The 22698-nt window shown below is 43.1% G+C and overlaps 1 protein-coding gene across 7 annotated transcripts in view; it reads right to left on the bottom strand.

The window, feature by feature from the left end:
* The window catches only part of EPHA5 (EPH receptor A5), a 369106-nt gene that overhangs the window by 290331 nt on the left and 56077 nt on the right, over positions 1-22698 (bottom strand). For all 7 annotated transcript variants that reach the window (XM_019522270.1, XM_019522269.1, XM_019522268.1 and 4 more), the window contains exon 2: positions 13490-14153. In XM_019522270.1, coding sequence (XP_019377815.1) covers positions 13490-14153 — 664 coding nt within the window. The remainder of the gene's footprint in view (positions 1-13489; positions 14154-22698) is intronic.

Raw genomic sequence — 22698 nt, 5'->3', positions numbered from 1 at the left:
TAAATGAACACATACAAGACAAAAGGTGCAGCAATCTGAATGCCTTCCACAAAAACATACATAAAACACCAAACTGATTAACAACTGAGTGGCTGTAATCAGGGGTGGTGAGCTTTGATGGTCACATGCGTCTGTGTGATGAGACAATGCTCAGGAAGCTACAAAGCAAGTTCTGAACCAATTTTACAAAATAACTTTCGTCATCCCAAGGCTCTGTCACCACAGCTAGTCATCCCAAGTCAGCAGCACTATCCTGTGCCACCAACCAGTGCTAGCTGGCCAAGCCAGAGAGCATGTGCCAGTGAATAAATCACCTCCCCAAGAAAGACTCAGAAGCATCTGTTTGCATCCTGAGCTGCTTCTCCTGGTGCACTTACTGTCCTATTGCTAAATGCAGGGCATGACTTCAGATATTCAACCACCAATCTGTTTATACTCATCACCGTAAGGATCAGAGCACCTGTCAATACTGCCAGACAGTGCCTCAGGAAGAGATGACAGTGGAATCATGGGATTATGCTGTCTGACCCCCTGCCTCAGAATTCCACCCTGTAGAAATCCCAGAAAGCAGAGCATGAAAAATCCCAGAAAGCATATAGCACAGCAGTGAAGCAACATGCCATGGGATGTCTGATCAGAATCCTGAGGGCTTATTCCCAAGTGTTCCTCTGCTCTATGGCTCCAAAGATATGAAGCCAGTATGTCAACTGAGGAACAAAACAAAACAGAAAAAGAGCTGTACACTTACCACTCAAGCAAGAGCTGTTGTGGAACACTTAATGCGGGACACAAAAACCTGCAGTGAGTTGGAAGTGTAGACATGCTCTTAGAAATTAGTATTAAATTCTGTCTCCTCCGGGGGACAGAGAGATGAAACATTCATAGTATTGATTACACCTGAGCATGCAGAAGGGAAAAGCAACCAGATGCCACAAGGCAAAAGATTTAAATTGACTTCAGTGAGTTCTGCATTGAGTCAGGATCACATAATCAACCAAGCGCCAGAAAAAGAGGATGAATCTCAGCATTATATTACAGACTCCTCTTCTCAAACCTGTGGTTAACTGGCAGCCAGTGGATCTCTCTCAACAGAAAGCAGGTCTAGGCCAAGCAGTCCTCTCAGGCCAGCAAACCTTTTAGTTACTAGTTTACATAGTTTATGCATTTGTTCCCACTGAAATCAATGTACAAAACTCCCACTGACTTGAATGCTGCAGAACTACATAGGGAATGTGCCCACTGTTCTAGCTGGAGTCATAGGGTGAGCATAAGGAAACCCAGGACATATGGGCACCATGGCGCTCGGCCTCTCTGATGGACTGTGCCCCATGCCCCTCGGATTCCAAGATTTCTGTTTAAACTTTAAGCAACTAGCCAGAACCAGCCTACAAAATCCAGGACTGTCCCAGTCAAACAGGGATGTGTGGTCACCCTATTCAATCACGAGTCTGAAGTTTAAACTCAAGGTGCCAGTCCTATAAGTCTATAGCTAAGCAGGCATTACCAGGAGGATTTCTTTTTTTCTTCTGTGGAAGTAACTAAATTCTTTTTTGCAACTATAATTCCTATGCGAAACCAAATAATCAATAAAGTTGCTCAAACCTAAGCTTGCCTGTGAGTGTCTGTGTGTGCATGTACCTGTGCCTACACCTATACCTCAGATATGTCTCCTGACATTACTGCTGTCTAAATACCTGCTCCTGGCTTTCTCAAAGGAAGCTACTGTTGTCACAATACTAGAACAAGTCCTAACTGTTGTGACACTTCATTTGTCTGGGCAGCAGTATGCCTGGAAAGATGAGTGCCCTGTTTTAGTGGAAGTATGTAAGACAATCAGGCATGGTTAAGCAAACTAGTTTTGACATATTAAATCATGCTTGAACTGTGAGAGCAAAAATAAATGTAAAAGCTCTTCTAAAAAAAATCTTAAAAAATAAATAAATAATGTGAGCCCATCTTGAGCAGGAGAGAACAAAAAAGAAGCTTTTATCTGAGTCTCACTGAGGAAACTGGGTAAGTCAAAAGGATAAGGAAAGAGGATTATTTACATACTACAGTAGATGCATGCACCTCTTTTGGCAGAGCTCTGCAGCCCAAACCAGCTCTTTCTGTTTGGATGCGTTAGATACCCCACAAGCAGCAAAATGCATAAATCACTCTGGTAAAATATAATAAAAGGTCTGGGATGGGGGGGGCGGGGTAGGGATTAGGCAGCACAGGATGGCAAAGATAAAATTCTCACAGTTCTGGGACACAACCCAACCCTTGTCCAAACAACTGCTCCAGCTTCCTACTAATACCGCACTTAGCTGATTCTCTTAGAAGGCACATGCAGGAGTGAGGCCTCGCTAAGGAACCTTAGAAATTAAATCCGACTTTTCCGTGTTTGTCCAAGGCAATGACGAGCTTCTTGGTAATGTTTATACCCCAGTGCTGCTCACAATGCTTTGTGTGGCAATGCTCCGTCTCCCTCTCTGTTGAGTGGTATGTGGAGACTGCTGGGAGTGTAGATAAGATGTTCCAGGACCCTGCAATTAACAATCACAGTCCCACCCTTGCTGCTGTCACAGGAATCATCTTGAGTCCCTCCCCTCACCTGCCTGCCATGGATTCCTCCTAGTCATTAACGTAATTAATTGATTTTGATTTACTCTAATATGACAAAGGCCTTTATCCCAAGCTCAAGGCATTACTGGCTTTTCTCTGACAAGCACAGATCATCTCCCTGGCACAGAGCTCCAGCAGTAATGAAGTCCATTGTCATGCCTCTAATGCAGTCTGGATAGCAGGCTACCTGCAAAGTGACTCAGGGCTGGGAAGCAGAGACCACAGGGTGCTTCCACTGAATAACGAATTATCACATTCCCGCTCTCTCAGGGAACAGCTTTTCCATTCACTCTGCAGTAATTAAAAAGCTTCCTTTCCAGACAGCTTCAGAACACGATGATGTGACCTCCATTATTGCTACAGCTGGATGACAGACGATTCCAACTACGTGTAATACATCTAATATATTATTAGTAGGATTAGTACTGTCACAAAGGAAGCCCTTATGACTACATAGCAGGCAGCCCCTTCACTTATAGTTTCATAGTTTCTAGGGTCGGAAGGGACCTGAGCAGATCATCTAGTCCGACCCCCTGCCATAGCAGGAAGAGCACTGGGGTCAAACGACCCCAGTAAGGTGGTCATCCAACCTCCTCTTAAAAACCCCCAGGGTGGGAGCCTGCACCACCTCCCTTGGAAGCTGGTTCCAGACTCTAGCCGCCCTAACCGTGAAGTAGCGCCTCCTGATGTCCAACTTAAACCTTCCCTCCGCCAGCTTGTGACCATTGTTCCTGGTCACTCCTTGCGGCGCTCGGGGGAACAGGGACTCCCCCAGCGCCTGCTGATCCCCCCTAACCAGTTTATAACAGGCCACAAGATCCCCCCTCAGCCTTCTCTTTTGAAGGCTGAACAGGTTCAGGTCCCACAACCTTTCCTCATAGGACCTACCCTGCTGTCCCTTGATCATACGAGTGGCCCTCCTCTGGACCCTCTCGATGCTGTCCACATCCCTCTTAAAGTGCGGCGCCCAGAACTGGACGCAGTACTCCAGCTGCGGCCTGACCAGTGCCGCATAGAGGGGGAGGATCACCTCCTTGGACCTGCTCGAGATGCATCTGTGGATGCACGACAAGGTGCAGTTGGCCTTCCTAGCCGCCTCCCCACATTGCCGACTCATGTTCATCTTGGAGTCAATAATGACTCCCAGATCCTTTTCCACCTCCGTGCTGACAAGAGGGGAGTTCCCCAGCCTGTATGTGTGGTGCCGATTGTTCCTCCCCAGGTGCATCACCTTACACTTGTCCGTGTTAAACCCCATCCTGTTCTCCTCCGCCCATCCTTGTAACCTATCTAGGTCTAACTGTAGCCTGTTGCTCCCCTCAATTGTGCCCACTTCCCCCCACATCTTAGTGTCATCAGCAAACTTGAACAGGGTGCTTTGCACCCCCTCGTCCAAATCACTGATGAAGATATTGAACAGTGCAGGCCCAAGGACCGAGCCCTGTGGGACCCCACTTCCCACGTCCTTCCAGGTCGAGAAGGACCCATCCACTACCACCCTCTGGGTGCGACTCTCTAACCAGTTGGCGACTTGGTGGACAACAACCTCACTTCACAGGCACAGTAACTGCACCATTGTTGTCCTATGGACACCTGTTTTATACCACTGTATCTTTCATTTACTCATGCATACAGGGAAGACAAGTATTGTGATGTAGGATATTGTATATGTTTTCACCTATACGTAGGACTGAGTAGAGATTCTTTCATGCTGCCAAGGCACAGGTAAAGGGACTTAAGCTCAAGTGAGAATCAAACTCAAAATATGCATGTCTGTCATAAAGTAAACAGCTTCATTATCAAAAGTGCTGATTTCCCAATGCTCCCATTGATTGTAGTGGGAGCTAATTGGGGCTTGGCTCTTTTGAGAGTCAAGCTGTTTATTTAGAGAAGGAAGAAAAGATTTAAATAAGCAACTACTGGCTCATATTTTTGGAAGAATGTCCTCTCCAATTCATATTCTAAATATATAGTTATAGGTATATTTCAAACACCCTATATTAAAACAACATTCAAACTCTGCAAAACTAGGAAATTTATCCACAAGGGTAAAAAATTTTAAGTAACGTTGTTTTTCCTAGACCCGCTATTCTGCACTCCCATATTGTATACTGAGTATATTTGGTTTGATTTACCTTAACTTACATTTTCAAAGCTATTAAAAATGAAGGGTGGTCTCATGGCTGGAGCACCAGACTCAGGCTCAGAAGATTTGGTTTCTAAACCTAACTCTGCCTACTCCCTGTTGGGAGACCCTGTGAAAGTCCCTTTCCCTCTTTGTGTCTCATTTTGTCCATTTGTGAAATGAGGTAACAATACTGACCGCATTTCTAAAGTGCTTTGAGGCCTATTGATGAAAAGTACTGTGTGAAAGGCAGGAATTGCTATTTGTAAGTCTCAAACCACACTAAAATGTCACTAATCTGAAATGCAAGCATGCTACTAAAGAACTCACAAATCAGTCCCAAATGCAGCCCACACACTGAGCACATCTACATGTGCAATTTATGTGCCTGAATTTTCTGCACCACCTCATGCATTTGAATGTGAATCCATCAGAAGCAAATTTGCTCCTGTCAGCAGAAGTTCAGTCCAGGTCTGCTCCTGCCCTGCTCTTCTCCCCTGCAGCAGGTAGGGGGAACTCCAGGCTCCCCTGGGTGCCAGCCCTGGCCTGGCAGGGGGTACAGGGCTGGTCTCAAACTGCATGTGGCTAGGAGGCAGGTGCCTGGAAGCCAGGACAGCTCTCCCTGCCCTTTAGAGACTGGGACAGGTCCTGTTCTCCACATGGCTGGCAGGCAGCATTCTGCCAAGCTAGAACAGCTCTCCTTGCCCTCTGTGGGCCCCTGCTGCCTAAGCTGACCAGAAGCAATTTTCTCCCGGTGAGCATCTACATGCACACATGTAGACAGTGACGTTTTACTGTGCATTAGATTGGGAAGTAAAGCATCTTGTATAGATGCACCCACTATTATCTTATTTAACATACAATTTTTACTTTTGCCTCTATACTTTACCTCATGTTTATTTTCTCTTCTATGACCATGAACCAGGAACCTGCCTGGTCAGGCTTCTGATATATGATTTCTATGGAAAATCTTTCTCTGTCTTGACTATTATATTTCCTTCCTGCTATCTATAGTCTCCACAAGCCCTAATTCCTGAAACTTGGTTCTTTTCCCTGAAGAATAAATGCCTCTGGAGCCAAAATGGGCAGGTCTGGCAAATGGAAATTGGTGCTGAATATGGACAGTCCTCTCAGGGCGTTGTTATATGTTACACTGTGAGCAGCATAAATATTGATTGGTGTTAGTGCTGTCTCAAGTTTGCAGCAGTCTAACTTCAGGCCAGTAGGTACCTGGAGGACTGAAAGGTAAGAATCCCCCCATCCCATTCAATATTTCTCCCCTGTCCCCCAGGGTTTCCCTGGTTCCCCCCGGCCCTGGGGTTCCCCCACCACCAACACTTACTTGTGGCTGCCTGCACTGTCTGTCCTGGGGAAGCAGGCAGGAAAGGGTTAACCTGCCTGCCTAGGCACTGCCACCACTGCCAGGATGCTGCTCTTCTCTGGGCTGAGGGGGTATAAATCAAACCAATCTGGGCCATCAGGGGAGAGGGGGCAGGTGGGGTGTTTACACTGAAATAACCTAGTCTGGCTACACCTTAGTTTAACATGAGTTGGGTAATGCGGATCAGAGATAATCCTGCTCTGGAGGGGCGTAACTTTGAGCTGCCTAATGTGCGCTTAAAACTAGTTTTAGGTATTAATGTGCAGACGATCCAGGTGTGAAAAGCTCCAGGATCCACCCAAAGTTACTGTATAAGAAGGGACCTAGCTTCCTAGCTTCCTTTTTCTAAATCTGTGTACATGTCTTAAATTTGTGTTTGTACAGCACCTGGCACAATGGGGTCATTTATTAAAGACTGACACTCCTTGGCACTACAACTGTTCCAATAAAATATTAACAAACAACAGTGCACAAGGAGGACAAAACAGAGGAATGTTAGCTTTGATTTAAGTACCACTCTTAATGAGGTCATCTCTTAACTGGGATAAATTCGCAGTTGGTAAAAATGAGCAATATTTGAGTGAAGTAAACTGGCATGGCTCCATTAACTTCAGCAAAGGCCTCATTCCAAAAGCACCTGTAGTATAAATGCCATTTAGCAAAGTTTTGTGCAAAAGAAATAACATGTGAATTGCAAAATTGTACTTTCCAGGTAATATCTTGGCTCAGTGAAATTCATCTCAGAGAACTCTTGTTCACTTGAAGGGAGTCTGGATCTCAACCATAAATGTCAGCCCAAAGAACAATACAATGGGCAGGACACAAGGCCTGAAGAGGAAGTTTTATAATTGAAATGTCAACACATCATTAACTACTGCTAAGTGCTACCATAATGAGAAACACAAAAGTGAAAATCTGCCTTATTATGAACAAAACATGCATCCTATGACTGATTTTAATGCCTGATATAAATTTAGTGGAATAAGATTGTCCTTGAAAGCTGTAAATGACAAGCAAGTCATTTCAAAACAACTCAATGCAGTCAAATGATCAGGACGGCAATGACACTAATACATATTTTCCTTTATGTCCCTCTCCTCATGCCAGGATAATCTATATGGAATCGTAGCTTCTAGCAGAAATCCTTTACCACAGCCTCTTTAAAGATCAGGATTTGACTAAAAATAAGTCACTTATCTAGGGACAAGTAAACAAACCTGTATCCTAGAATGTGCCCCCATTCGGGGATTGTAAATTACCTTCTGAATAAGTAATAAACATGTTTGCAATTCAGATTTGCAAAGTACATTTTCCACCTTCATTTCACTTATTTGTAATCTTATTGTTCAATCTATAGTCTGGTGGATAAAAAAGCACTTCTTAAGTGTCCTACTGGGAGGTGAATGCATAGCGATGGGACTGCATGGAACAATAAGGTTAAGTTAGGCAAAGTAATGGTTCAAAAGGTATCTCTGCAGAATGAAAAAGAAATCTTCAAAGTCATTAGAGGTCATTAGCCTACTAACTAAATTGGTACAGAAACGGTAACTCATTACACCAAAGCATGACATTGTGCTTACTCAAATTACACTTTCCATAACTATGTCCTATTCATGTACAAAATAAAACAAAGAAAGCAATATTTAATCAGTCCTGCTGTGATACACTTTTAATTTCAAGAAAACATTCAATTGCTATTGTTGAATTTTTATGAAATGCAACATTCAAGTACTTTTTTTTCAAGTTTGGAAAAATATAATACACTCTACACAATGAAAAGCTCAGTTACATTGATGTTGGTTGGTAGTATGCTTAATTAAAATTAGACACTTTGGCTCATAATTATATGAACACCTAATATGCTATACTCGCAGCCAATTTTGGTTTAATCAGGAAAAATGCACCAGAAGTATGAATGAGGGGCACATAACTCCCTATAGTATCAGCACTATTTCCGAATTCAGGATTTTCCATGTACCGAATATTTCCATCAATGTTTTTCTTGCTATGTAATCACCTCCCAGTAGAACAATTAATAAGAGCTTTTTTTATCTCCTGGACTTTGCTTGCTCTCCCCTGCACCTCTAGAGTAAAATCATGCTCATCTTACTCACTTGAGTAGTCCCAAATGGGAATTCTCCCGCAGCACAAGTAAGGTTTTGTGCCATCACGTATATTCCTCATTGTTTCCAGCTTTCAAAATAATCAGCAATTTAAAGCCAGAATTTACCAGATGTGGCTTGTGCAAGAACGATCTGGAGAGAAGGGAGAAAATGCTCCCCCTTTCCATTCTCACTCCTGCATTGGAAGCAGAGGGAGAAACCCTGGCCATAGGGAAATTAATGCCAAAACTTCAAGTGATTTCTGTGGGGCCTGGATTTCACCCAAAATGTTATGTTTGCATCCTCTCCACACAAGGCTACAAACAGCATGGTCCTACTTCATCACTGGAAGCATTCTGCCTGTCTCTGTGCCCCCCTCCCCAAACTCAACCACAAAGGCCACGATTTCACTAATTCCCTTTATACTGCTTCATAAACAGAAGTAACTCCCATTCTAAAAAACTACTTCAAATAACTGTTCCATTGTGCCATAGTCTTATGAAGATTAGTAACTTTGCTTTGCGGCTGAGTAAGTTAGCAACAGCATCATGTGAGAGTTGATACAGCAGGTACTTTTGATCTGTGTAAATTCAGTTACTATTGTCAATTAAGCCCAAAGGAGAAATTTGTCAACACGGTTTTGCTTTGAACTTTGTTTCTTTGAGTAAAGGTAGATCTTCCTTGGCAAATACCAGTGTGAATTTCAAAGCAAGAACAAACAGCAAGCAAAAAAAAATGCTTCAGCAAGTTGACTTTGGAAACAATGAAACAACAACTGGTCAGATCATATTTCAAGAAAATAAAGCTGTTTAAACATATTATAATTCCTAGTTGTAGAAAAATTCTTCAACAAAATATTTATTCTGGTAGCAATTCCTTTCTAAAAGCACAAAATGTTCTGTCTGCCTCCAACTTCCAAATTTCCTCCCTAGTAAAGACTAACATTAAAGTAAAATTTGGCTTAAATTTTCTCCCATTATTTTGCAATATCCTGTATTTGTCTGTAATTATAGTGCATTTCTGTCTCAGTTGACTATACAATCCACTCTACTACTGCCTGATGCCTCTTAAAGGAACAGTACACCCTGCTAACTAGAAAAAAGACCATTGTGTTCTGAATTGATAAGCTGCCTTGTCCATTTTTTTCTAATTCATTTAACTTTTGTTTCCTCCTTCTTTTTATTTTTATGATTCTGCTTGGCATTCCAGAATTCGTGCTCATAGCATTTCAATAATTTCCATCCTGGTTTCTCAGTTTCCAAGGAAAAAAAAGATGCTTTGCAAGAAACCTGGGACTTGAAAGTCAAACTGGGATTTATTTTTTTTTGCCTTGTGTATCAGAATAAAGGTTCTACAGGCCGATTAAGGCCTCAATAACAGCTGCGCATCCCCATTGTTACCAGAGGGGCTGAACAGGTGTAACTGACTGGCTGCATAATTGGATCTTACTAGACAATTCATTTTGTTGATGACACATAAGAAGCAAAGGAGTCCAGCTTCATCCCCTTTATGTTTGCTGGTTCTATAGCGCTTAGAAGGAATAAGAAGTAATATACAAACTTATTGTTGTCACTAAAATGGGAAGATAAAGCTGAATGCGTGAAGGAGAACAGATCTGGTGAACCAGATTTGCTGAAGCACTTTTCAAGGAATATCAGCTACCAATATAACTTCCCCAAGAGGGAGCCCTTATGTATTCAGTGACTTGTATTCAGTCCAAAACGGCAGTTACAGTAAAATGTAGCTATTCTGATAGCTGATAAGAAAAAGAGATCAGAAAACAGGAAGCAGATAAGGAAAAATAAAATTACAAAAAATAGTCTCTAGAGCTAGATTCTAGGCTAAGATAAATCAGCGTAGCACCAAGGATTTCAGGTTATACCAGCTTAGGAACTGGCCCCTTGTGTCAAAAAGCAGTACCCAAGGAGACCTATACCAACTAAACCCAAAACTTAGTGTTGCAGATAAGTGAAGATTTATCAGTTATGCTTTAAAGAACCCATTCAGACACCGCTAACATAAGCCAGCCAAAAATAATAGCCACCAGTTGAACATTGTACTGCATCTATACTCTGGAAGCCAATGCAAGGACATGGAGAGTGGTTGTTTTAATTTTTTTTAAATGCATACAGAACTATTTATCCACATAAAAATTAGCTTTGCACAGGGGGGCTTTTCACTAAAATTTTCCCAAGCAGTCACAATTCATCACTGATTATCAAATAACAGTAGGTGATAAACTAGCTTGGTTGCTGAAAGATACAAGAAGTTTTGTTTGTCAGATAAATACAGTTTGACTGCCCATGTTATTTGAAATAGTAACTGAATTATATAATGAGATTAGGCCATGTCATATTTGTCGCCTGACTGTCTCAAATGATAGAAATTACTCAGCTGTTGCTGTCGGTACCTCCTTCATTGAGCCACTCAATGACAAGATGATGAATTGTAGACATCATTGCCAATTAATGATTTTTAGGCAGAAGGGATTTCAATTGTTTCCATATGTTTGTGAGTGTAAGTGAGATTTGCATCATCCCTAATAAAAGCGTGTAGCCTGCTATTGTCCAGACAAGATGTTACAGCTCAGTGAATGTTATCTTAACAGGAGAACAATTAACAAACACGTTCAGGTTCTTCTGCATTGGAACTGCATTATGGAATCCAAAGCTCATGCTTACACTTAAGCTCAGACATTGAAGGGTTCAGTTTTCTAAAGTGCCTAAGTGACTTACGAGCCCAAGTTCCATTTTTACTTGATTTTACTGTATGGGTACAAAGTGCAGACTTTTCTTACATAGCACCAATCATTTAGGGGACATTTTACTGGTGTAGGATACAGCTATTTCTACATTCAGGCCTACAGTTTAGGTACTTAGGATCCTAAATCCCATTGGCCTGGCATTGGGACTTAGGGTTTGTCTACACACGTGTTGAACTAGTTTAGCCATTCCACTACAGTTAAAGCAGTAGTACTGCTCTAGTATGGAGGAAGTTATAGTAGTAAAACAGTGTCTTACACAGGTACAGCTAGTCATATACAGGAAATGGAATAAGCTATATCAACCTAAAGTATGTTTCTATGGCTGGAGCTGCAACTACTCAAGGGGTTTTTATCAGCATACCTATTTGGTGAAAAGAAAACCACATACCTAGTAGACCTATTTATAAATGGTACAAAACATTTATCTAAAGAGAATCCAATGCCTAAGTGACTTTTGAATACTGGGCTTGAGCACCTACCCTAGGCGCTAAAAAAACCAGAAGTGTGAAGGCAGAATGGGAGTCCTTCCCTTCCCCACCCCTCCTCTCACAAGTTCTTGTCTCAGTGCTGTCAGGTCAGTAACTTTTGTGGCCTTGTGCAATTTTTCCAGGCTGGGGACATTTAAAATCAGTAACTCTAAGTCTAGATAACCTTTATGGCTGTTGCAAACAGGAGCCTAGGAAGATCTGAAGCAAGAGAGTGTTACAGCTCAAATAGTCAAAGGAGATTTGAAGGAAGGGAGGGACTTTGATAGTTTGATAACCAATGGAAGTGCCCATTTGGTCCGAGTATTTTTACAGTTTACAGGAGTTACAAACTAGACACTGCACCCAACCAATGCTGGCTGTTTTGGGGCTGTTTATATTTAGCAGCAGCCAAGCAGATTTTTGTCAGCGTGTCTGGCTACATTTCTTCATCTGAAGCAATCAAGAGTTCCTCTGTTACAGCTAGTGCTACTCTGTTCCCCTTACCTTGTTCCAAATATTAAGTCAGACATATCTTCCCCCATATTGGGTAGGAGGATTTTTAAATCAATGCAAAGGAAATAAAAACAGAAGAGCGCTTGTAGTATCTGCTTTGTTTAGAGAGAAACATGCTAGTAGAAATGTTTTCTGTGTTTTCTTTGTAGCAAAAATCTTCTCTAAATAAATTTATCTGCTCCCTATAATCCTTGGAACCTCACAGAAGGGACATCAGGTTTGCTTGAAGACTTCAGTGGAGTTTGGAGTCATCAAGGGCTGAAAAAATCAGGTCTACAGGCTAACATATGTCCAAAGTGAACCCACCTTGGGCACTGATTCCACTCTCTGTACCTATGCCAAATTCCCTCTGATCTGAGGAAGGTACAGAGTAAATGCAACCTGGTCTCAAGACAACAAAGGCCGTTAGCCAGGTACCAAGGGGAAAACAGAACCAGATGCCCCTGTGTGCAGATTGAGACTCTCTGCAAATTGCAAGGGCATGGGCACAATCAAATTACAATGTGCCAATAACAGTAACAATAACAATAATGCCCAAATCCACCAGCAAAAGGCAAATTGCTTGGAAATATCCCTTTTTCCATGTCATGTCCAAATATTTTCTTATAAACTGCCTATAATTCACTTAAAAGTCAAAGTGCAATTTTTGTAAACAAGCATGTAATACAGTAGGCTGCGTTCTTGCAGCGTATAAATTGTTTTTATATGGGGCTTACTTAGATACTCTCTTATAAGATACTTCGCTGATGAGCACAAATTCCCTGAAGTATCAGCATCTTAGACAAGATGGGTATTTATAGACAGAAATCTCAATAAGGACTGTTCACATAAGTAAAATTGAGCACCTGTGGGAGTGGTTGCAGGACTGGAGCCGAAGATTTTGTTTTAACTTTAAATTGCTGAGCAACGGCTGTGAAATAACTACAAGGAAAGGGGGAAAAATTCCCCTCATGAAATCTTTCTTCTTGCTTTTCACAGAAAACTGGATAGAAATATGCATTAATGTACATATATAAAATACATCATTAGCTTGAAAACAAATTTTAACATTTCCAAATCAATAGCCTACCAGAGAGAAAGAAAGCCTTTAAAACTATCATTGTCAGAAAACCCCCAGTGTCATATATAAATATTAAAAATATAATTGTAATATATCATTATAAATATCTCTGATAAAACCTCAGCAAGCTGTCAGGTTCTGCTCCCCACAGTCACACTTAATAGCAGGAAGTACCACCTGCATATATTCTCATTGCTCTCACCCATCTCACAGCTTATCAGTAGTGTATCTGGGGAGGGGCAACAGGTGCTAATTTAAAGGGAGAGTCAAAATGGAGCCACCCCCCCTAAATCTTTGCTGCATCAGGAGCAGGAATAACTTACAGCTGTGCCCACTTGAAAGCTCCAGCAAGCTACTAGGTTAGTGCAGAGAAATCTTAGTATGGATAGGACCCACCAACATCTGTGAGAGCAGGTCTGCCAGGTTAGTAAGCGTATCAGAACACGTTGTACACTGCCACAAAGCCTTACCTTGACACGTATTGTTCTTCTCTTCATACCCTGCCTTGCACATGCATTTTCCAATTGGCACCAGCCATTCCCCCTCTGCACTACAGTGCATCTTGGGAGGCTCATCAGTCACTGAGTGGTTTACACATGAGCCTGACACTTCCAGCAGCTGGGAGGAATCTGCTCCAGTGATGGTATCAGGAAAGAGGGCCAGGTTGCGAATAACTGAAGGGCATTTCTTGTAGTACACTCGCACAGAGACAAGGGCTATGCAGGCCCCTACATCCTGGAAAGCCAGGTAAAATCCCTTTTTGGTAAGAGGACCAACATCTCTCACTTCTGTGTTCAGCTTCATGACTCGGTCTCCGAGATCTAGCTCAGTGAAGCTCTCATCAGCAGCAATGGTATCGATCTTGATGTACTGATTTTCTTTGATGTTCCTCCCATCTTCATCATCCGATTCAAAGTAGTACATGTTGAAAGTCTCTTTGCAAGTCCCAAGGCCTCCAGGAAGGCTGTTACAGTCTCTCAGAGTAAACTTGAGCTCAATGAAAATCCGGGAAGCCCCTTCATTGGAGATCCAGCTAGTCAGAAGCCAGTTGTTCTGGTTCTGTTCCATGACTTTGCACACTTGGTATGTGTGTATTGGAGCATAATTTTCATCCACCTCACCAATTTCTTCCCACTGTGCAAAAAGAGAGTACATTATGTCAAAAAAAGAAAACAGACACTAAATCACTAAATCTTAGCTTCATGCGAGACAGCTACAGCATTAGAGGAACAGCAGTGTAAAAACTTCAGAATGGCAGAGCGTTCCAGCCTCTGGGCCTGATATAATGCCCTATGAAATCAGGGGAGAGATTAAGTTCAAATATATAAAAGGCAGCATCCTACCATCTGCTTGGGAACAGATGAGAAGCAGAAAAGCTACACTGTTCATTCTGCTTGGTTGCTTATTATTGGTTTGTTAAGTGACAGAACTAAAGCAGATGTATTTAATGTAAAGCGTGACCTATCCAATGTAGCCACACAGCAAAGCGTGGGGGTATAAAACCCTCCTTATCCCTCTGGCCAGCCTCCCAGCACTGCTGATTAATGCACAGGAAGCCTTGTTTACCCCTCATACAGCTAACTAGGGGTTGGGTGGAGACAGATAGGGAACAAGTGGAATGCTGGCTCAGACTAGTCAGAGCACCAGGCTGGGGGCGGGGGTCATCTGCTGCCAATTATGAGCCAATAACAGTTTATGTCCACCAGAACAAAGCATGGGATGAAAATACAGGATGATCCATAAGTCCTGGAGTGTTCCTGAGACTATGCTACTACACTTTGCTTCTTACACAGGAGTCCACATATAACCATTTTCTAGCCACTGATGGGAATGCCTAGCAATATTTCTTATGTCAAAGACATTTTTACTACATTTACTCAAATCCAAGGCTAGGTGCTGGAGCAGAGTGGCAGAAGATGAGTGATGCAGGATGCGGGGAGGAGGGGAGGAAGGGCAGGCAGGAGGCAAGAACAGGTGGCAGGGGTAAGGCACAGGCATGGCAGGACAAGCAGCAAGGGGGAGCAGGAAGTGGGGAAGGGCAAGCACAATTGTGGGGGGACAGGAACCGGGGTCGAGGCAAGTGGCAGGGGACAGACAGGATGTGGGAGAGGGTACAGGCACAAATATAATAAATTTATCATTTTCTATATGTGGCAACTGTCGATCCCCCTGGATCACAATGTATGTATGAGGGCCACCCAGACTTTCAGTGCATATGGGCAGGAATTTTTGGAGGAATGGAGGCTGCCCAGACCTTCCATCCTCCCCTTAGGCCACTGAGACAGAATTCAAAAAACCAACTGAGCCCAGATATTTAGTACCTCCATGGCTGTAGCTGTATAAGTGCCTGGGAATTGAACCCAGGTCTCCTGTGTAGTAGACAAGGATTCTACCACTGAACGACAGGGGACTCTCATTTCCCCTATACACTAATTAGTATGTTAGTATGGGGGAGGGTTATTTAAAATGATGTCATCTTGGATTCAGGTAAATACAGTAAATAAATTACTTGGAGGACAAGTCAGTCTCTAATTTGCTGCATATAAGAACAGAAGTGCCAGGTTCCCATGGAGGTTTTCCCCCCTGTGCTTGTAGACTATGCCCTGATCTAGAGTGTGTGCCCTGACTCAGAGCGTGGCAGCATGAAACGCACACCCTAGGAATCACCCTGAAGGGCATTCCTGGTGCATGATTCATGCTGCTGTACACCTTGTCTACAAGTGGGGGAACGCTTGCAGATATGCATCTCAGGAACACCCCTGAAGCATCAGGCCCCTGAAAATCCAGGAGCATCTGTCCAGGGTGGCTGGCAGCCCCCAGCTGCCCATGGTCTCACACTATAAGCAAACAGATGTCTGCCAAAAACGGGCAGCACAAACTATTACTACAAATTGTCACAAATATTGCTAATTGACCAGTCAATTGACTGCATATTTTTGACTGGTCAACGATTGGTCAAGTATCATAAGAAGGCTTTCTGTGATTATAGCAACTAGGGATGTAAATATTGTTTTAAAAATTAGCCATTTAAAGTCTTCTAACTATACTGGTTCACTATTTAACCGATAACACATACCTACTATGGAAGCCTGGTGTCTGGGTGGAGGGTATGCTGAGGATGCCTCCCTGTTGTGAGGCATCTCCCTGCACTGGTGGAACTGACAGCTGGTGCCCAGCACCTGGCATCTCTCAGCCAAGCAGTCCCAGGCAGCCTGCAGCCAGGAGCTTGGTGACAGGGCACTGCAGCACAGGGAAGCACCTTCCTGGCCATATTTGGCAATTATTGCCCAATTGACTGGTTGATTGACCAAACTGTATTGGACTAATCAAATACCTAAGCCTAGTTTGCAGCTAGATTAATGACTAGATTTACCTTCTCAGTCACACAATGATGGAGATGGGGAACTTGAAAAAGCCAGCAATGTTTTTAATTTTACTCATTTCTCTCTTTTTTTTTGGCTTGTTTGATATATATTTTAAGATGTATTTAGTCCTCCTACTGTCTTGTTCAGTTCTGACCTTTGCTTCTTATTACACCTGTCAATGCTTCATCTTCAGAAAGCAAAGCAAGTATGTTGAGTATTTTGTCAACTTGAGTGGATTCCTGGTTAAAGGGTAATAACCTTATCCCATTCTGAATACATTCTAAGGTCAGAGGCCAACTTATTTACTGAAAATACACCTGAAGCCTTGTGCTTTGGAGTTTATTATCCCAGCATACGGTTAATGCAGAAATAACAGCAAACACCCTCAAGTTGTTATCACCATGCTGAATTCTTCTGATTACATTTTTAATTCATATCTTAAATGGAAGAAAAGGAAATAAATGAGAAAAAACCCACACTGCTGAAAGAAAAAGGGCTATAAAAACAACATCTAGAGAAGCCTTTGGTCCCCTCCTCCGAGAACTCCTTCTTTGCCACTATAACATCTTCCTATATTCATTTTTAATCCGTCCTTCCTAGTGATTCCTGACATCCCAAAAATCTGACACTCCCTCCCAGAATCAATGCAGTGATTTTTGCTTACATTTTTTAAAATATATATTTGGCATTCCGGGTCAAATTAGCCAAATCAGTTTGAAATCATATTGATTGAGCAGAACTCAGTCATTCCAAAAACAATTATTGATTAAGTAGGCAGAACTCAATCGTTCCAAACACAATGTATGGTGCTACAACTGGCAAGCGTCCTCCATCCCAGCCCTATTGCTCTGGGATTTCAGATGTTCCCAGATCCATTGGCAAGCTTCCTACTAGCAGGCCCAAGCCCAGAGGCCTTGGGGTTCAGATGTCCCCAGATACTGCAGGCAAGCATCCTGGCCTAGACTTCAAATACTCCTATACTTGATCTTAACCCACAAGAAGCCAAGAAGCAATGTATATATGACATATCAGATACAGTATTATAGCTACCAAGGACAGGTCTACACTGAAAGGGAAAAGCTAAAACGCTTACAATGCAAGCAGAAGGCTCAATGCACCCTCAGTAGTGCATGGGGTTGTACATTGTGCTCTCCCCTTTTAGCAAAGAGGGTGGGGCATAATTATACAAGCCAGCCTACTCTTAAAGGGACAGTCAGCCACTTTTTTCCCCCACTGGTATCTTTATAAGAAGTGTCATTGGGCTTAACTAAGATCCCAGCTCTACAAAAAACAGAAACATATGCATAATTTCACCCACCAAAATAGTCCTATTGACATAACTACAGATCCAGTCTACTCCATACAGATGCATATCAGGTAAAGACAAAATCTGCTTAATGGTCTAAAACCACCATAGTCCCAATGTTTTGCCCACTGCTTAAATTGTAACAAAATTCAAGGTAAGGTAGCTGCATATTGTTTAAGCACAGAAATATTTTAAGTGCATAAGAATTCTTTGGTCCCTTGTCTATTTTGTAACATGACTGGTGAACTTGACTAGGAGTTGTCAACTTCAAGGCTGAGTCTAGCGGAGATCATTCTCAAGGCTGCAATCAGAAGGGTAAGGCACTGATAACCAAAGTAGCCACTCTTAATGATGAGCTAAAAGCTTAGCCCAAGCTGCATGTGTAGTTAATGAGCACAGTTTAGGTGCAAGACCCGGAGGCTGAAAAGAGAATGTATTATTCTTGTACGGTTAAAAAAAGACATAAGGTAGAGTGCATTTGCACCTTATAAACTAACCACATTAAAGATGCATAACCTGTCATAAGCAGCAGCTAACTTCATCAGATCCTGACAGACAGACGCACCTTTGCAGGTGTGTTAATTACAAATGGTAAACTGTGTAGAAGACTAGATAGACTGCTGTAAAATGCAAAGCAAAACAAAAAAAAGTTAAAAAAAGAAAAAATAAACGTTTCACTAACTTCTTTCAATTCCACTGAAGTCTAATAGATGTAATCAGCACTACAAGAGATGACAAAAGTGTCATTTTCAAAGTGACAATTCCTTAATTCGTGATTCCATACATAATTAGGAAAAAATCCATTGTGAAAAACTATTACTGTGTGTGCACTGTCTGATCATGTGTGCGTGGGTGTGTATCCACATACATAGGTGCACAACCAAATAAGAATGCACGGGTGCTCTAAGTACCTACACCGTGCCCGTTTAAATTGGTGGAAGGCTGGCTATTTGAATGAATGGGAAAATCAACTGCCAGGTTTTGATCTTGTGCCCACTGAACACTACTGAAGGAGTCAGAAAGCAGTGTATTCTAGAAGTGGTTCCTAATCTGTGGTACGGGTACCACCAGTGGCATGCAGACAACCTGTCAGTGGTACACATTAACAGATTTATTGTAATTACTTTATATGACAAAAATTTGCTGGAGGTACTTAAGGTTGTATCATTTTAAATTGGTGGTTTGCAATCTGTCAGTGTTTGACAACCACTGACTGGGCAGAATGCTGGATTTGGTCTCAGAGGCTAGGGACAGAAGTTACACATAAACGGTTTAGGAGATCAGAAACTGGTTAAAACCTGTAACAGAACAAAAGTTCAGTGCTCATAAACCAGTTTCAAAATGGCCAAAACTGGTTTAAGTAAACCTGGTTGAATCAGGTATCACACTTAACTGACTGAGGTCAAATTGATTTATGGAACATCTGTCCCAGACCCCGTCCTGGTTCAAGTTAAATCACAGTCCCCCAGCATCCCAGCAGCCCTGGGCTGAGTTGTGCCGTCTGATCCAGAGAGCACGGTTGGCCCTGCCCCTCTGCTCTCTAGCCAGAGCAGGGGATGCCCAGCATGCTCACCATGCCCCCCTGAGGTGACAGGGGCAGGGAGGGGGTTTATTCCCCCAACCCTCTCCTTGCTCCCTTGGACTGCAGCTGGGATCCACCTGGCTGGGCAAAGCAACCCCTGTCAGGTTCCACACCCCACTCACCGCTCCAGGGGTGGGAGCATGGCCAGACACCAGCTCGCCTGACACAGCCCCCTGAGGTGAAGGGGGAGGGAGGGGATTAATTCCCCCCTTCATCCCCTCTCCCACTGCAGGACCACAGCCAGGGTTTGCCAGCCCTGGCTGCCACTTCCACCACTCACTCCCGGCCAGGCAGACACCATCTGGGCTCCTCTGGAGGTAGAGGAGAGGGAGGGGGAAATAAGCCCCCACTCTGCCCCCTTCACCTCAGAGAGCCATGCCGGCTGGCATCTGGCCATGCCCTACACAGGCAGCAGAGATCCCCCCCCACTGGGAAGAGGCTTGTGCTACCCTTGACACCATAACAGGGGCTGCTGCCCCCATCAGGGTCCCTCCCCCCTTGCTGCTCCAGCAGCAGGAGCACTGGCATGGCTAGATGCTGGCTAGCTTGACCCCTTGAGGCAAAGAGGCAGGGAGGGGGTTTATTTCCCCCTCCTTCCCTTCTCCCTTGGGACCCCAGCTGGGGTCTGCCTGGCCAGGGATGAGTGGCAGAGGCAGCGGCCGGGGCTGGCAGACCCTGGCTGTGGAACCCCAGTGGGAGAGGGGATAGAGAAGGAAATAACCCCCCTCCCTGTCCCCTTCACATTAGGAGGCCATGCTGAGCCAACATCTGGCCATACCCCCACCTCTGGAGCAGAAAAGGGGGAGGGACCCTGACAGGGGCTGCTGTGCTCTGACCAGGCAAACTCCAGCTGGGGTCCTGAGGGAGAGGGAAGAAAGAGGAGAATAACCCCCTCCCTGCCCCCTTTGCCTCAGGGGGCCATGCTCAACTGGCATCTAGCCAGGGGCTGGTGTCTGGCCATGCTCCTTGCCCCCCACCCCCAGAAGCCTGGCAAGGGTTGCTTCCCCTCTCCTCCTTGAAGCACACCCTGGGCTGGGGTTCCTGTACACCAGAGTGGGGGTTTAAACCCCTCTCCAAGCATACTGAGAACTACCAGGGTCTGGCCAACCCTCCCCACCCCCCAGCTCAGCTTCCCTCCACTGCAGAAGGGAAGGAAGGACTTATTCTAGCACCCCCTGGCTTCTGGCCTGAGCCACTGCAGGCATGTGCCTCCATTTCTGGAATCAAAAGTGAATGTCTATTCACTTGCAAATTGGTTCAATTTATGCAGGTTAGACTAGCCTTCAAAGACTGAATCAATTCAGGCTTGGGCTTTTTGCATGTCTGTACTTAGGCAGAAGGCATGGCTTCCATTCCCAACTTTGCCATTGGCCTGATGAGTGGCCTCAGGAAAGTCAATTCCCTGACCTGTGCCTCAGTTTCTCTATTTTGCAGATAGCTACAGAAGCCCAATAGTGAACTAGAATCCTAATATTCTTTGTAAAGTCCTTTTAGGTTTACTTTTAAAAAACTACCAGAGATCAGTCAGACAGACTTGCAATGGTGATACTCTATTTGGCTTCAATGTATAGGACAGAGGCTCAAACAAGTTTGAATTAAGATGCAACAGATTATTTAATTTAAGTAAAGATGATCCTGGGAGAGCAGCTAGTGTTTCACATGTTTTCCTGCATTCCCAAGAATAAAAGTTAGGAACAATTTAGCACCATATTGTATTAAAATCACTTACAAATGTTTAACTTTCAGGTGTTAAGCTCCAGAACAATGTTGCTTATTTTTTATCCACACAGATTTGTTTTCAAGTGTCAGGCTAAAATGTCAGGCTAGCTATAGTTATAAAATTAAGATAATTTGCATAAAGCAAATCTAGGATTTGTCTGGGAACATACAGAAATAGAAGGTTCAATTATTTAGAAGGCCAGCAATGTTTCCTGTTTCTCAAAAGTACTGAAATAACTTTAAAAAAGAACATGGGTAAAGATATGTGCACAGACAGACTAATTGAGCCAGATTCTAATCTCAGCTGCAGCAGTATAAATGCAGCAGACCTCCACTGACTACAGTCAGGATATGCTCCTTGATATCAATGTAACTCTGATCAGGATCTGTCTGACCATCCCTGCCTGCCATCAAAAATAAAGTAGTAAGAGAAGGAGAAGGAAAGAAGGTGCTAATGAGTTAAGGCTGCTTATCTCTGTAAATTCACAAGGGATGAATGTCTAGATTTTATCATGGCAGCCACCTTTCACATTCTTGTCTAAAAATCTGTGTTCTGTCATATAAATCTGATCTCATCTGGTCCTAGCTTTGTGTGGGAGAGCACCCTTTATTTCTCCTCTGATTAGTTAAACCATATTTTTGTACCTCAGAGACAGTAATCATCTGTTCCTCTTCTACTTACATCCCTCCTGCAAGAGGGTTAGAGGGCCAATCATTTGTCTGTTTCAGTCTGGTCTATTTAGACTTTCTTGATTAAATCTTTGACATTATAAAGCACTCTAAACAACAAAGGAATAAAAACCAAAATGGGAACAGTACCCAGTGAAATGTGTGCTGTAATGGTTAATGAAACAGAAAACTCATGGCATGAATATGACAACATCTAGCTGAATGTATTTGCATGAAAAAATTAAGTACAGTACAACTGAAAAATTGTATTACACATTTTAATTCCTCTCTGCAGTATGCATTTTTGAGATATAAATCAACCCTATCTGCAGGATTAAAACAAAAATGCAACATTAATTTGGTGCTAAATGTTTCCTCTAAGTCTTTAATAGGCTTAAGAAGGAAAGCGCAAATGCATTTCAATGGCCTAGTGTTAAATCATTTATAGAAGACCTATTTCTGAATCGGAACTTTCCACTAGGCTACAGCTAGCAAGTTAACAGAGGCTGGGGTTGTATTCTTCTCCATCGGTATGATGGCAGACAGTTCACACCAGCTGACTGTGGAAAGGCCAAAGATATCATGCACCCAACTAAAAATAAAAGCTAAAAAGTAGATATGACAGACCTGCCTCAGGTTAAACTGCCAATTTTAAAATACAGACAAAGACTGCCTGCTATTCAGGCAACACGCTCATCTCAGGCTGCAGCATTTGGGGCCTCCAATTTGCTGCTGCTGCTGCACTGATATAGGTAGCTAATCTTTTTACTCACAGAAGGAGAAAAAGCTTTGCAATTTCAGCTCACCCAAGAAAAAATCATAATCAGAAACGAAGGGGCTGGTCCCTGAAACTATCAATGGGATGCAGCATATTTTGAGTGTTTCTTTTTAACTCTGATGCTGGTGAGAAACTACAAGAACCTGAAAATGCAGTAGCAGCCACAGGTAGATTGTCTATATAAGTATTAAGGAAAATAAGAAACCATAGGCGTGGGGAGATGTGGGGAGAGGTGGGCACATTAGAAGGGAGGGACAGGC

Source organism: Gavialis gangeticus, unplaced genomic scaffold (assembly GCF_001723915.1).
Source record: "Gavialis gangeticus isolate Ggan-Ray unplaced genomic scaffold, GavGan_comp1, whole genome shotgun sequence".
Lineage (NCBI taxonomy): Eukaryota > Metazoa > Chordata > Crocodylia > Gavialidae > Gavialis > Gavialis gangeticus.
This window is presented reverse-complemented; position numbering and strand designations above follow the sequence as displayed.